Source organism: Stegodyphus dumicola, chromosome X1 (assembly GCF_044657685.1).
Source record: "Stegodyphus dumicola isolate Sdum_Otavi_A_Nest chromosome X1, ASM4465768v1".
Classification (NCBI taxonomy): Eukaryota; Metazoa; Arthropoda; class Arachnida; order Araneae; family Eresidae; genus Stegodyphus; species Stegodyphus dumicola.
In genome coordinates, this window is record NC_140780.1 from 164,339,273 (window position 1) to 164,355,079 (window position 15,807).

The window sequence follows — 15,807 nt, forward strand, 5'->3', positions numbered from 1 at the left end:
AGCACAATCTATTATTATTTATTAAAATTGATACTGTCTTAGTATGTCAAATTTATCAATTAAATTTCACCGAATTTATATACAGGGTAGTCAAAAAATATGTAAGGTTTATCCTAAGTTTTTGACAGTTATTTTTAGCTAAAGCTTCTCTCCTGTCCATCCTAATTTCAGCTTACAATTTCCTACCAGAATGTGTTTTTAGAATCGCGTTTAATGCAAATGAGTAAGAGTAGTATTGAGGTCGAAGGTTCTTGGCTTCCCCGCCTCGTGAACTAAATCACACTATGGGTCTAGTCCATTTCGAGAGAGAGCCTCAGAGTTTCTGACTATCGCGCGTCTGCCTTTTAGCTAAGTCTCTCTAAGCTGTTACTACGCTCGGCCGCATTACAGGCTTCGCTAGCTTATTCGATATTTAGGGACCAACTACTTAGAATTTTGATTGCTTCGGCTGTATCTCTTAAGTTAAGTTAAGATTAGTTAAATCTTATTACTTATTATTTTGAGTTCAAACCCAAGTGGAGGCTTTGCTGTACGCCCTTAGAAAGGTGCCATCTGTTAACTCTTATTTTGAGCAGTAAAGGGTAATTAACCCTTCTCGAGTTTACATTTCTGTTACTGAACTTAAGCGATTATTTAATTAGCAGTTCACTACGTTCCTCCACATTTAATTGTTAGATAAAAGGGTGGGACCCCACAAACGTCTTCGATATATGAACCCCTTGCGGCTTATTCGCTGTACCAATCGAAGTGAAATTTCACCTATTGTTATTTAAAAGTATGCAGTCGAGATTGTGGTGAGTTAAACTGAGAAGTTAGAAGTGAATTTATTCTAACCTTCATATTTAAAACAGAGCTGTCACGATTACGGTGATAGTGAATAAACTTCGAAATTTTCGAATGTCAGCATCCACTTTTTTCCTGTGCAAATTGATCAGCACATTGAAAAACACAAATGGGGTTGGAACGGTATATGTATGGCGAAAACTGTCAGTGTAAAACATATGAAAAGAAAAACATTGTAAAAGAGAGAAAAGGGAAAAAACTTTTGATGGAATTACAAGTTTTCAACGTGGCCATCTTCGTAGACGGTAACGCATTGCATGAGGGAGATTGTTGACAACAATGATGAACGTAACATCGCATTAGAAATCTGTTTAGCTTTACATTTTATGGCATGTTTCAGTTCTGGAAAATCTTCCGGATTTGATGTGTACACCTTAGATTTCAGATAGCCTCAGAACCAGAAATCCATTGGCATGAGGTTGGGTGATCGCGGTGGCTAGGAAATTGCAAAGTTACGGGGAATTACTCTTATCTCGAAAGTGCTGTGCAGCGCTTGCCGAACGTATGTGGCAATGTGTGGAGGAGCATCATTATGCAGTCGTACAATCTCATTAACGACATTTCACTGCTACAGTTCTGGAATTACGTAATTCTGCAACATTGTTCTATACCGGGAACTTGTAATGGAGCATATTTTCATACCTGTGGAAGTGACCTCTTCGAAGATGTACGGATCTAGAACGAATGTGCTTGGGATGCCGCACCATTCAGTCACTCTATCTTCATCATATCTGATGAGGAAAGAATTCATAAAGTCGACATGCTGTTGCAGCACCAGAACGCACTGCAGTTAATAAGGAAACATCTTCAGAAGAGAGCGCAGAAGTTTGAGGAGTGTGGGTTTCGCTACATCCAAACCTGCTAGCAACACTTCTTGCAATATGCAATGGACCTGCAGTAATCGTATTAAGCACTTCCGCAACAACTACAACAGGAACATATATATGGTCATCTGGATCGCGGTCTATCACATGTATATCAGTTTCTTCTTTTTTTTTTTTTTAACTGTGACGTATAGTTTTTGCGGAACTTGAGCCTCCTCTTATAATTTCGCCCATAAACTCGCACTGCATCGACAGCATTTTCAGCGTTCAGATAAAACAGCTTTATCAGTTCACATCGTTGTTTCCTTGTGAGTGTCATTTTGTTAGCAAGATCGAACAACTGAATGAAAGAGTTTTCCCACACTGCTTTTCTTCTCTGTGTTGTCACCAGGGCTGTGGAGTCAGAATCGGAATTAGGCATATTTTTGGGTAAAGGGAGTCGGAGCTGGAGTCGCTGAGAACACGTCGACTCCGACTCCAGTTTTTGTTGGGCACTTTGAATATGAAATGAAATTAACGTGAATTGAAAAAAAAAATTAATAACAAACTGAGTTATTATTTTTATTTATGAACTAAATACATTAAGAGATAGTTATTTTCCATTTTATTGACATATTTTTTTTTCCAATGGCGGGCACTTGCCTATGCCAGCATCGGCCTCTCCTAAGGCCAGATGTGGTGGTCTCTTTATTATAGAGGCACATAATAGATGTGCTACCTTTGCCTCCTATGAAGGGACAGGCAATTTTTACACCCGTGCCTTCTCCGGGATTCGAAGCCAGGCCCTTCGGTATCGTAGTCTGGCTCCCCTAACCACTATACTGTCTGGGCGGCTTTTATTGACATATTAATAAATATAAGGGAGGAAGATGGATGTGATATTTGCTATTATTGATTAAACTGATTCATTAGTTACAAATCTCAGTGGTAAGCAGTAATAGCAGCAAGAACTCCCTAAATTGATGCCATTCTTAGCAAGCGAGAAGAAAAAGGAGCAATTATTGATCAAGCAACGCGATGGGGAAGTACACTGCGGGGAGAAAAAATGGTACAGTTCTATATCTTCTGTTTCACTGAACCGATTGACGAAATTCACCTTGCGTTTTTCATGTCTCGAAAGCGCGACTTAGGATATATATTAGATTTATATATTCTAAATTGTTTTTACAAATTAATAGGGGTGACAGTACTCATCCAGATGAGCAATATTTACCATAGAAAATAGGGTCGCATTCCACTCTGAAGCCTCGTTCACAAGTGCAGATTCGACCGGTAGCGAAAACCGGTTCTTCCAACGTGTCCCATTCACATGGGAACAAGCATTAACTGCCTCGCCGAATTGGACGTAGAACTTGGTTGAATGTTCCTTACCTCTCGGGAGCAGGGTAAAGGGGATATTTCCGGTACTATACTGCGCGATTGCGCGGTTCACTTAATTTTAGTTACTGCTCGCTGGACTGTCAGCGAAACAATCGCGCTGATAGATGTCTGGGGATGTGATAACATCCCCCCAAAAATTAGATAGAACTGTAGAAGATACGGAAATTATAGACAAATACAGACTAGGCTATCTGATGCTAGAGTATTCCAGAAATATCGTTCAAATTAAAACTAAAGTTAAGACAAGTACATAACGGCTTCAACGCGACAACGGACTCGGTACCTTTTGAATGATTTTTTTAAAAAAAATTAAACATTTTCGTCTACTTTTTTATAAATATTATTAAATGGTTTTGTGAGACAAAATAATTTTAAGCTGAAAAAAAAAATTTTGCTAGTAATTTTTTTAATTTAAATTTTTGAAGAAAAATTTTATAATTTTCAATTCCCCCCAGTTTTTTTAATTGTATTTATTAGAGTTTTCTTAATAACTTCAAGGAATGATTTTGCAATTAATGAATTAATTTCTGAGAAAAAAATAAAAATACACTTTTATCTAAAATCTTTAAAACAAATATGATCTCAGTCACATTTTCATTTCAAATAATTTTTCTTTTCAGTACTTTGCAAAATCTATCCTTGTTTCTATAACGTCTATAATTTTAAATAAGCAGTAAAAATAATAAATAATTTAGTCCATACCTGTATATGTTTTAGGACTTTTAAGTAATAGGATTTATTGAAAAAAATGCGAGTGTTATTTATTCAATTGGTAAATATAAACATAAATTACGAACCTTTTTTTAAAAAACCTTATGTGGCCAGAAAAATTGCAAAAAATCATAAAATGCAAGCAAAATTTTTCTTTACCTGTTTTTGTTTTGTAAAACACGTTTAAAACAATTTTAATACATTAATTAATTATAATATTGTTGCGTGCGTACGGGTTTGTAATAGATTGATAATAGTTCGTAAATGATTGTAATTGCACTCAAATCCGATCATAGCTTAATTAAATTTATTTTATCAACAGAAACACTTAAAAGTTCTGGAATTTTCCACAGAAATACTCGTACTAGTGTTTAGAATATCACTATGTATAATCAGTAGTTATGCTTCAATCTAATAAGAACGTTAAACACAACGGAATAAAAAAAGCATCGTAAGAGAAAGTTAACTCAGAAATATTTCCAATCTCACGCTGAACTAACAACTGGCAACAATAACATGTCATAAAAATAGTGTAGTATAATAAGATTATTACTTTGAAGCCGGTGTTTCGAATTGATGCCCAAGAAAAACCAATATTTCCCATTCTGCTTCATTGCATATCTTTTAAAAAAGTAAAAAAATCATCCAATTAATTTCTTTTATCATTTTTTAATGCGAAAAGTTTGTTTTATAAGCTGTGAAAATGTCGGAAGTTTGTAACCGATATATTTTTAGATATGAAATTTTAAAATTAATGCGCGTCAAAAAGTCTAAAAATATGAACGATTTTCAAAAATTCTCCCAAAATATTTTTAAAAAAAATTACGCTAAAAATTTCATTTAATTTTTTTCCCTCCACAGTGTGTTATGTTGCAAACTATAATATTCTGAGATTCTCAGTTTATTTGTTAATATTTGCAAAAAATCGTTTCAACTTTAAATTTGAAAAAAATCTAATCCTCTAAAAATCAAACGCGTCACACAACATCCACAAGCAGTGTATGTACAAAGTTTCAGTTCTATATCTTATCGGGAAGCAGTTTCAAAATCCATGACCATCTTTTAACCATAGCGACAAGCACCAAGAGTGAACTAAATAACAGCTTATAAAATAATAATAATAATAATAATTAAAAAACATATATTTTTCAGGAACCATTACGAAAGTTCAGGTGCCAGTTGTAAAAGTACAGATTACAAAGTTAACAACAGTAAACAACGTTAAAAATGTGTAAACAGTATTAGAAATCGGCCAATTCGGAAACGTGGTTGTTCACAGAGGCTTAAGTGTAAAGGGAAGGAAGACGGTGGTCTTCTGAACGGGTCCTAAAGACGAAACTCTTTCATGTCTTCTCTTTCTCCTCTTGCTAACGGCAGCTGTGCGAAGGAGCGGTGCATGTGAACGGGCTTGAGAGGAAGAAAAGAAGAATGTTAGAACATAAAATCCTCATTAAATGGGTATTAGTAAGGAATATTTAACTGATGTAATGAGTTTTTGTGAATAAATTTCTGTATTCGAGATGTATGAACGTTAAAATATTCGAAAATATAGCTGAGATTTGGGTAAAGTGTCTCTTACTGCTTCTTTCTTTGATTCCTTCTGTAACTATAGGTATATTGGTAATGATATTTGCTGTGTAAAGGTATGGTAGTGTTTCACAAGATTTCGTTCATAAAGAATAAATTGGTAAATAAATTAATGAAAACTGACAATCACGAAAGAAAATCCTAGTATAAGAAATTAAAAAATAGACTATATATGCAATTATCTAGGGAAATTTATTTGGAACTGAACTAGGTTCGAAGAAATGTGTTAACATTATGCACTAGAAATAAAATTATATCGATTAAACAAAATTTCAAGAGCTGAAATAATAACCAATGGGTAAAGTCGATGGTTATTCACCTCTCTTTCGATACTGATAATGTTTATCGTAGGAATTTCTTTTGTATGTGTAATTTAAATAATCGTTAATTTCGCATGAAAGTTGTCGATGAAGGCAGAAATATCCGTACTTAGTGCAGGAAAGAGACAATAATGTGAAAATTTGCATAGTCGATACTAAAGTTTAAAAATAATAGTATGCAATGTAGTCAATTATAAAAAAATACTGAATTGAAAGCTATTAAGCTTTCAAAATAATAAGTCTTCTGGATGTGTTCATGAAACTGTGAATATGGTTCTAAAATTATGCATGAATGTAGTGAATTCATTCTAAAAATTGGGAATCTATCAAGTTAGCTTTATGAGAATCGAGATTCAAAACCGAACATCGGTAACACTGAAGAGCTTAAAAGCATGCATTCAGATAAAAATGATGTAAAATCTTTAAGGAAATATCAGAATATGCAGGAAATGTTAAAGTTTGAAAATGCGAATGAAGTTAATAATGAGGTAAAATAGAACAGTCATGGTAAGAGTGCTACAGAATGATAATCTGTAGAATTGGGAAATTAAAATAGTACTATAAAGACTAAGTAAGGCCTATTCAACGCATTGGATATAAATAATAGTTATCGGTTGTAAAATAAAATGCTTAATTGAAAACTATCTCTATGTTTAAGACATTTAAACATGTAAATTTAGCTGAAATAGTAAAATGAAATGCGTGATTACAATCGAAAATCATAAAAAAGAGTTAAAATTTAGAGTATGTTGGAAACTAGAAATGAAAAAAATCTAAAAAGTATTAAAATTACATCTAAAATTAATTAAAGTTCATGAATATTGTAGGAAAATGTAATAAACAAGTTCAAAATTAGAGTACTTTAAAAATTATGAAGGTTTGAAATGTACGAAACATGTTAAAAATAGCATCTAAAATTCAATACAGCTCATATAAGGTCAGAAAATAAATAAATTAAACTAACATTAAGGATATGTTTGAAATTACGAAGATTAAAACGTATAAAAGTAGCTACAAATTAACTGAAAATCATGTACATAGTGTGAAAATATAGCAAATTAGTTAAAATTTAGAGTACGTTGGAAACTAAAAACGTTAAAAAATAGAAAAGAAATTAAATTTTACATCTAAAATTAAATAAAAGTCAGGTATATGATCTGAAAATATAGGAATTATGTTAAAATTAAGACTGTATTAGAAATTATGAAGGTTAAAACGTATGAAAGTAGCTACAAATTAACTGAAAGTCATGTACATAGTGTGAAAATAAAGTAAATTGTTAAAATTCAGAGTATGTTAAAAACTAAAAAAACGTTAAAAAGTAGTAGGAAAGAAGTTGAAATTTACATCTAAAATTAAATAAAATTCAGGTATATGATCTGAAAATATAGGAATTATGTTAAATTTAAGACTGTATTAGAAATTATGAAGGTTAAAACGTATGAAAGTAGCTACAAATTAACTGAAAGTCATGTACATAGTGTGAAAATAAAGTAAATTGTTAAAATTCAGAGTATGTTGAAAACTAAATAAACGTTAAAAAGTAGGAAAGAAGTTGAAATTTACATCTAAAATGAAATAAAATTCAGATATTTGATCTGAAAATATAGGAATTACTTTAAAATTAAAACTATATTAGAAATTATGAAGGTTAAATCGTGTGAAGGAAATTAAATAAAAGTCATGTATATAGTGTGAAAATATAAAGTATATTAAATGTTATGAAGGTTAAAATATACAAAACAAGCTGAAAATGTTACATCTAAACTTAAATAATGGTCGTGTATATGATCAAAAAATGTGAGAAATAAGTTAAAATACAGAATAGGTTGAAAATCAGTAATGTTAAAACGCTCGAAAAATAGTTAAAAATTACATCTAACATTGAATAATATAATAAATAGAAACGCGTGATTTAGGAATTACACTCGTAAAATGTAACAAATGAGTTGAAAGTACTGGGTTAAAAGGCATGAAAAATTCTATGTAAGATGAAATAAATAATAAAATGAGTCATGTAGTTAAGATTATGACAAGTAAATGTGGTATTATGAACAGAAGATTTAAGAAATAAGTTAAAATTCTGAGTGTATAGGAAATTATAAGGCTTAAAATATATGAAAACATTAAAAAAAATATTACATCTAAAATTAATGCCTTTTGAATCAATCATTAAATTCGAAAATAAAAGCCGTTCAGGACACGTAGGAAATAAGCATTGTATACCTAGTAAAATAGTTGGGATACAAAGAAAAAATATAAAGGCTAAACATTGATTAACAAAAACCATGGGAAAATTCAATCAAAGCTAATCTCTTATCAAAGTGTGTCCTCATTTTATCAGTTAAATAAAGAATCTCCAAACACTCTTATCTGCTGCGCCTCCACTCTACCCCTTCATGTGATACCCCATGGAGGTAGGAAGTTAGATGGAGTGGCCCTAAATTGGTTTCCTCATACCCTGCTTTGAAGCACTGGGGATCCCTTCTTTGGTGACCAAAACATTGGGTAATTTACCATTGAGTTCAATGGGTTTGGACACGATCGGATGTAAATATTTTGTAATTACATCGTAAATATGCATATAAATGTATATATTTTCTTTTTGTACAATACTTCAGAGTCCTAAGTATATGAAAAGAATACATTTTTAAACAACATTTCATTCTGAACGGAATTAAATGCTATACTTTTCACAGTACAGTTTGCTCAGGATGGTTTAATTTGAATGAAATATTTTCACAAGTTTTCGTTAATTACATTAGAAAGAAATTTTAAGGTAATTCGATTTTGTTCGGTTAAGGATTACAAAAATTAAGATCAAAGTTTATTGTATTATTAATATTAAAATTATGCATTATTTCTTTTCTTATAGAGCTTCTTCCTAAAATACTTTCTCAAATATAACATGATTTTTAGCTTCTGAGGCATCTTTTAAATCGAAAAATATAAATCAATTTAAAAGTAATGCTCTATTCGGTCCATTTCAAATTAGAGCACCTTTTATTTTAATAGTGAAATACTTTAAATAGTATTTAACTTTATCTGAATATTTCTGAAAGGGAATAAAATAAGGAATTTTTTAAAAATATTATTTAAAACTTATAAGTGAGTTATTATAAAATGTAAGGGGAATAATTCTTTTAATTATAGTTGGATTTTTTTACCCTTACTTTCAACAGTACATATTCCAAAACTCTTCTTTATTACTTTAAGTACGCATCTCATAGAAATTGCTTTACAATACCTTTTACAGATTGCTTTCTAGTACGAACAATCCTTGCTTAAATAGCTTCATAACGTATTTGTCAACAGGATGTCAATTTATGGTTACAATTCAATGTTAAGGTTATTTAGATAATATTTATAATGGTTATAAATTTAGATATATTTAATAATTAGATTTCTTCATAGTAGCTTTCACAGTTGTTTATGAATGAATAAATCCTTCATTTCAAATACATTTATAAATAATTTAATAAATATTTACGTATTTTGTTAAAGGCAGATGCATGCTTTTTGCAAGCACATGCATAAATACCCATACACATTTCATATTTTTCATTTCCGGCATGTAGAAATCTTTAATTTCTGTGCATTCACTATGTTTTTCAAATAAAGTAATCTACACTAATTTTAAAAAGTACATGTTACAATAATATGTGGATGTGAAAAAAAATTATTTTATTTAAAACATTTTGGCGTTTGGAACATAAAATAAAAGTAGCGAATACTCTATCAAGGGTATAGAAAGATGTATGCAATTTTAAAGGTATGGTGAGGTATTTTTCATTCTTTAAGCGTAACTTTTTTGCTAAAATCTATATTTTTGTAGTTCAACAGCTTAGAATTTTATAAAACAAATTCATAATCAAAATCGCTGTGCTTAGTTATTGAAAAATAACCAAGATGTGATTTTTTGCTTAAATGCCACTAAACTATACAAATTGCTATTATCCATCACACTATGAATGTTTCTTTTATGCGGAAGTGTCCCGCTTTTCGATTTGTATGGAACTGTCGTGTGTCGAAATACTATCAGAGCGCTGTCAAGCGAGCTTCTGAATGTGAACAAAAAACACCCCATCTGGTGACCGAAGCTTCGGAGCAGTGCTTCACTTCTAATGCCGGTTTGGTCACTCCTTCCTTTCTTACCTCCATGTGATACCCTGCATGACGTAGCCTCCCTTCCGCTAACATCACTGGCCATGCCCACAGCGCGTGCAGGTGAACTGTCGTTTTCTATCTACTAAATACTAAAAACTGTAAGAAATGGGGTTTCTTTTGAGTGAATAAATAACTACAGACTATTAGTTGTACATTCAAAACAGAATATTAGTTAATATAAATTAATTGAAGAATATTAGATGCACTAGTCGTATTAGTCATTATTTACATTTTCTACCTTTATAGTCTTATCCCAAAATTTTGTCAGGAAATTTTGTGTATTTTTAGGTTCTACGTATCCTTTCTCTTGTAAGTTCCAAAAGAGAATCCTCATCTTCCCTTTCTATTACCCAATTATCATCTCAATCATATATTCGAGGACTTTATATTCAAGGTGCAATCAAAGTAAGTTTAAATTCTTTTTTTATGAAATATAAATTGTCTTTTTTCATAGATATGTATATATTAAAAGCTTTGGCACTGCTTTTCTGTTGAGCTGGAAACTAAGTTATGCAGAGTGTTAACAGTGTTACGAATTTTTTACATAGATACATGATTTCAGTGCAGTTATATGTGAAATTGGTGTACTTCTTTGTGTAATGTTACATGAAAAATAACTGTATTGATTTCATATGTAGCGATAAGTGCTTTCGGCCCTCATATGCCTTCGAGTAATTTCGTGAAGTACTAGAAATATCTCGGCGGCCGAGTAAGAACTGCAACGAAGAGCCAAAACATTATGATCACCTACTCAATAACGCATTGCACGATATTTGGCCTACAAAACAGCTGCAACTCGCCTTGGCATTTATGCCACAAGTTCTTGGCAGTTTGCTGGAGACAGGCTGTGCCAAATGTCTTAGCAGCAGTCACGCCAAGTCGAGATATTCCGACGTGGTGTTTGAGCTTTGAGCTGGCACTTTGTGATTTCCTAAATGTGCTCTATGAGGTTAAGATCCGGCGAGTTAGGTGGCCAGGACATTAATTGGAATTCATCCTTATGCTTCTTGAACCACTTCAACACAATGCAAGCTCTGTGGCATGGGGCGCTATTCTGCTGGAAGATTCCATTTCCAGTTCGAAAGACAGACGTCATGTAAGAGTGCAAATGATCCGCAGTTATGTTCAGATAGTCCGCAGCTTTCATGGTCTGTTCTACCACAACTAAGGGTCCAAGAGCCGCTCTTGAGAACGTCCCCCAAAGTATAATACTGCCGCCACCTATTTGTATATGACCTATTGTATGGGGGGGGCAGAAAATGTTTGCTTGGAAGACAACGTATTTTGACATGACCATTGGCGTGATGAATGCGAAATCGTGATTTATCGCACCAGGCAACTGTCTTCTACTTATCCATGGTCTAGTTTTGATGATTCTGGGCCCACTGTAGGCGTAATTGACAATGACGCTTGGTCAAAAGAAGCACACGAGTGTGACCTCTGCTGCGCAGTCCCATATCCAACAGTGTCCGCTGAACTGTGTGTTCCGAAATACACTTGGACCCACATTGTATTGGGCTGTCAGCCGAGGCACTGTATGACGCTGATTTTGCTGTACCAAGCGAGACAGTCTCCGATGCCCTTTTTTCTGATGACGCGTGGACGTCCAACACCTTGGCGTCTACTGCTGGTTTCACCGCCATTTATCCACTTTGCATGAATATGTAGCGTTTTTTTTAAGTAAGAGCCGGTTTGGTGTATACACTAATAGGTGGTGTCGTGTCTCGGCATTCCTTAGAAACTACTGTGTGCAGTTGCAGCTGTGTAGGTAACCTGTACGGTATGTGCTGCGTCTTTAAAATATTCTAGATTATCGAATTGCCCGTCTCGTGCGAGGTACTGTCAGTATACGTTTTTTGTTGGCAAGAAACCTGTCTGCTGCAGACATTTAGTGGCTTCAGTTGAAGCGAAAATTGTTGAGAACAGACGCTTCACCATAAGCACTCTTTCGAACAAATTTCCTGAAGTGTCTAAGTCAGTGCTGTACTAGATTGTTTCTGAAAAGATAAGGTTTAAGAAACTGTGCTTCCATTGGGTCCCTAAACTTCTAATGGAGGACCAGAAAAACAAGATTTCGGTGTTCACTGAATTGGATCATTGAAGCATTTACTACCTTCAAATGAAGACCTAACACGTAATGGATTATAACATGCTTTTATTTGGATACAATACGAACTGCTTTACACAATCCATCATATAAGTTATTGCACTTCAGTTTTTAAACTTTTCATTAAAAAGCCATGATAATACCTCTGGTGAGCATTACATGCCCTCCTTGCTTCTTCTGAGAGATTTATCTACTGTCTAAGTATTGGATTCATGTGTTTTCTTTGGTAATCCAGGATGCTGGAGACAAACTGATTAATTTGTGAGATTAATAGATGATTACATAATATTTAGTGTAGACATGATTATGGCCTAATCTACATTAAATATGATTACATAATATTTAATGTAGATTAGGCCATAATCATGTAATAAATCTCAATAAAAAATCTTATGTCTGTGATGACTATCAGCGAAGCATTTTACAGAATCTCTTAAATTATTTGTGCGTACTTAATTTAAAAAAAGCGAGGTTATTCACGGTTATCAAAGAGGTTTTTGGAAGGTAAGTTCTTGGAAGAAAAAAATCCGTTTTTTAACTTCTCCTTCCGAAACCGGGCTCTAATAAGAGGTTCCTGGGGTCTAGACGCTTGTGTCCTGTCGTCTACGGCTAAATGTCTTGCAGGCTAACTGGTGTCGGTTAAACGTTCCGGCAGTTACCTGACACGGACTCCTCGCAGACCGACAAACGAGCCTCCTAATATTCCATCACACATTGCCACATTCGCAGCAACGTTTTACTTATACTACAGGTATTCAAGATACATCATTCTTATTTTCAATAAATGCAAATGTTAATTATCTCTTCCAGGATGTAGAAAAAGGAGTCCAGTGCCTATTAGATAAAGCATATGAGGAATCCTCACCATTAACTGTTATTGATGCAGATTTATTCAAAGTATGGCAGACGATAACAGTGTCGGAAAATGCTGAAAAAGAAAAGTAATTTTTAGATGTTTCATGTATTGGACTAACAGTCTTTGTATATTTATATTTGATGTTGTATATTTGTATTTGATGTAGTAGCAAATGTCTAAAATATTTATGTAAAATTTTAGGAATCCCCCTTCTGTTGTGACTGAAACTGGATGTTTAGTGCCTGATCTCATAAATGATGTATGATTTACTTCAACTTATTTATCACTTAATTTCTCGTTTATTTTTGTAGGTGTAGAAAATCAAATCTTTAATTATGCTTTAAAATTTTGTGGATTTATATTTTTAAAGTATGGTCTGAAATATTTTCTGTGTTTTTCTTGTTTCTTATATTTGTTTAAAGTGATAAGAAACCTCTATTCTTTTTTTTTTTTTTTTTTTTTTTTTTTTTTTTAAGTTGTACATATCTTGGTGCGTACGAACCTGTGAAAAAAATTCTTGTATTTTCTTTATTATGCACAATGTTTTTAGGTAAACTTTTCAGATGACACTTTATAGGAACAGTTTTTTTTGTAAGAATTTTTTTTTTTTTTTTTTTTTTTTTTTTTGAGGGATTGGGGTAATAAAATGTGAGAATGATATAAGCTGACAAAGGAAATGCTTGAATGTGTTAATTTCTTTTATAGCGTTAACTATCTGTATGGATACTGATGTCAAATGACTCAATGTATTCTTTAGTTTTGCTTCATGTTATTTGTTAAAAATTACCATATATTTTCGAATATAAACCAATTCATGTTTTTTCTGTTGCCAAAAGTATGTTTTTTCTTCAAACATTTACCCATAATTCAAAACCTGTATATGAGCCAGTATAAAGAAACACATGTACGTTCAGACATGTCGCCATGAAGGCAAAAATATTTATATATCCAAACAAATTAATGCGAAGTAAAACATCAGACACCAGTGTTGAGAGTTTTAACTCTGGTAACCCTATCTGAAGCAAGTACAATTTCCTCATTCATTAGTTTTGTGTTGTATACTATCTGTGGTATCTTTGTTAGTCTTATTTTCTGTGCCATTTTATTTTTTGTCTGAAAGAGGAGTAAGGAGAGAAATTCGTATATGGCAAATTTCAAGCTAAAGGTGTTTGGATTTGCTGAAAATTTTAACAGTATGGCTGCTCACATTTCTCTGTAAATGAAAAACAAGTTCGAGATTATAGAAAAAAAGTCATTTAGTAGAAATAACTAAGTCATGAAAAGAAGTACGTGGTCGTCAGCTTATATTTCATACCTTGGAGGAAAAATTCGCCTCATGCATTCAAAAATCGTGAATGAACGGTTTTATTGTATTATTAGCTATCTGAATCAAGTTGCTGATTAAAGTGATTTTCTTTTTCGATTCTAATTTTTATTTGCTAATTCATTTATGATATTCTGTTATTATTTCTTGTTAAGTTTTTGCATTTTTCCGTTAGCAGGTGCAAATTAAACCAACATCAGGTTGTAGGGTTTATATTTATTTTAACTAACATTTATTTTAAGTTTAAACTATCTCTCCTGTCAAGCCTTACTTTCCCCTGGAACTGCCAATGCCAGAGTATGTAAATTTTAGTAGAACGCACAAGGATTCAAATTATCAGCGGAAGTATTCTGAGTTAAATAGAATGGAAACTAGTTCAAGGTGTGCTGTTCTTACTTCACGAGCGCGGAGGTAGTTAGCCAGAAATTGAAGAACCCCGCGTTTCGGCCTGTGTGCTTGCCTAGGAGAATTGTTAATCGTTCAACGTGATATTCAAAGTTTGCTGAATTAGCAGCGGTATTGTTAAACGCGGTGAGGTTAGTTACGTTTAGAGAGCCTCGTCGTTAGAGTCTTATTATTATTTCTTTTCAGGTTCTTATTTTATTTTACCGCCGGGTCGGCGTAGTTTGTGAGCGTCAAGAGCACGCAATTGTAATTTCTTAAGGTGAATAAAAAGGGACTTAAACCCTTAGCAAGACTCTGTTTAAATTCCAGTTTCAACAGTCACCTCTTGGTTGCGTGCAGGTTGGAGGCGCGCAACTCTACAAGTTTTTTTTTTTTTTTTTTTTTTTTTTTTTTTTTTTTGCTTTGGCAGTGATACAGGAAATCAGGAATATGAACAGTTTCAAAAATAAAGCAGCTCATTTTCATAAAATCAGCAACTCATTTTATTTAAGCCTCTGGTTTTATTTAACCCACGGGTTTTTTTATGTCATGAAAACCTGCATTTAAACAGTATTCATTAACTAAATTTCAGTAATTACTTACTTTAGTATCTGTTTTCATAAACTTACATTCATTAAGACGACATTTTCATTATTTAAGAAAGCTAAATGTCCTGAATTAAAAGCTAATATATATATAAAGTGACAAAAAAATTATGACCGGATAAAGCCAGTCATTCTGCTTAGACAATTAATATTAGTTATTTTCATAAATTTAAGAAATATAAACTAATAGAATAAACATAGTGCTATACCTGGTGATTTATCACTTGCACGTGCATAACAGAAAAGTAGCTATGTTTTTTGCTCAGATTAGTAGATCCGTATATAAGTCAACCTCGGTAACTTAGTTTAGAAATTGTTCCAAAAATGCTTACCTTATATATGGAAATATATGGTAGTGTACAGTGACCTGGCATTTCCCACCAGGCAGGGATTGCCCCACATCTGAACTAATTATCCTGTATTCATTCTGCTTTCATTTAAATTTTAATCCCTCAAATCTTCCATTTCTCAAAGCAACCCTAAAAATAAAATGTAAAATTAAGATATCTTTAAAACTCAATTTGCATTTAATAAATAAGTACTTATTTTACTGCATATATTTATCTGACTTAAATATATGCATATTGTGTCAATATGGTCAGTTTAATCATGTTGTTGCTGTTGAAATGCAGATAATGATATCTGTTGGGAAGGTGAATGTAATTTGTTGATTTTTGTCAAGTAGTGTTTTTTCATTAT

The 15,807-nt window shown here is 32.7% G+C and overlaps 1 protein-coding gene across 5 annotated transcripts in view; it reads left to right on the forward strand.

Annotated features, from left to right (window-relative positions):
* Positions 1-15,807, forward strand: part of LOC118190048 (guanine nucleotide exchange factor C9orf72 homolog) — a 67,154-nt gene that overhangs the window by 29,305 nt on the left and 22,042 nt on the right. For all 5 annotated transcript variants that reach the window (XR_015038735.1, XM_085808390.1, XM_085808389.1 and 2 more), the window contains exons 4-6: positions 10,121-10,237; positions 12,750-12,880; positions 12,997-13,054. Coding sequence is in view for 4 of the 5 variants with exons in the window: in XM_085808390.1 (XP_085664516.1) it covers positions 10,121-10,237; positions 12,750-12,880; positions 12,997-13,054 (306 nt within the window). In the remaining variant the exon portion in view is untranslated. The remainder of the gene's footprint in view (positions 1-10,120; positions 10,238-12,749; positions 12,881-12,996; positions 13,055-15,807) is intronic.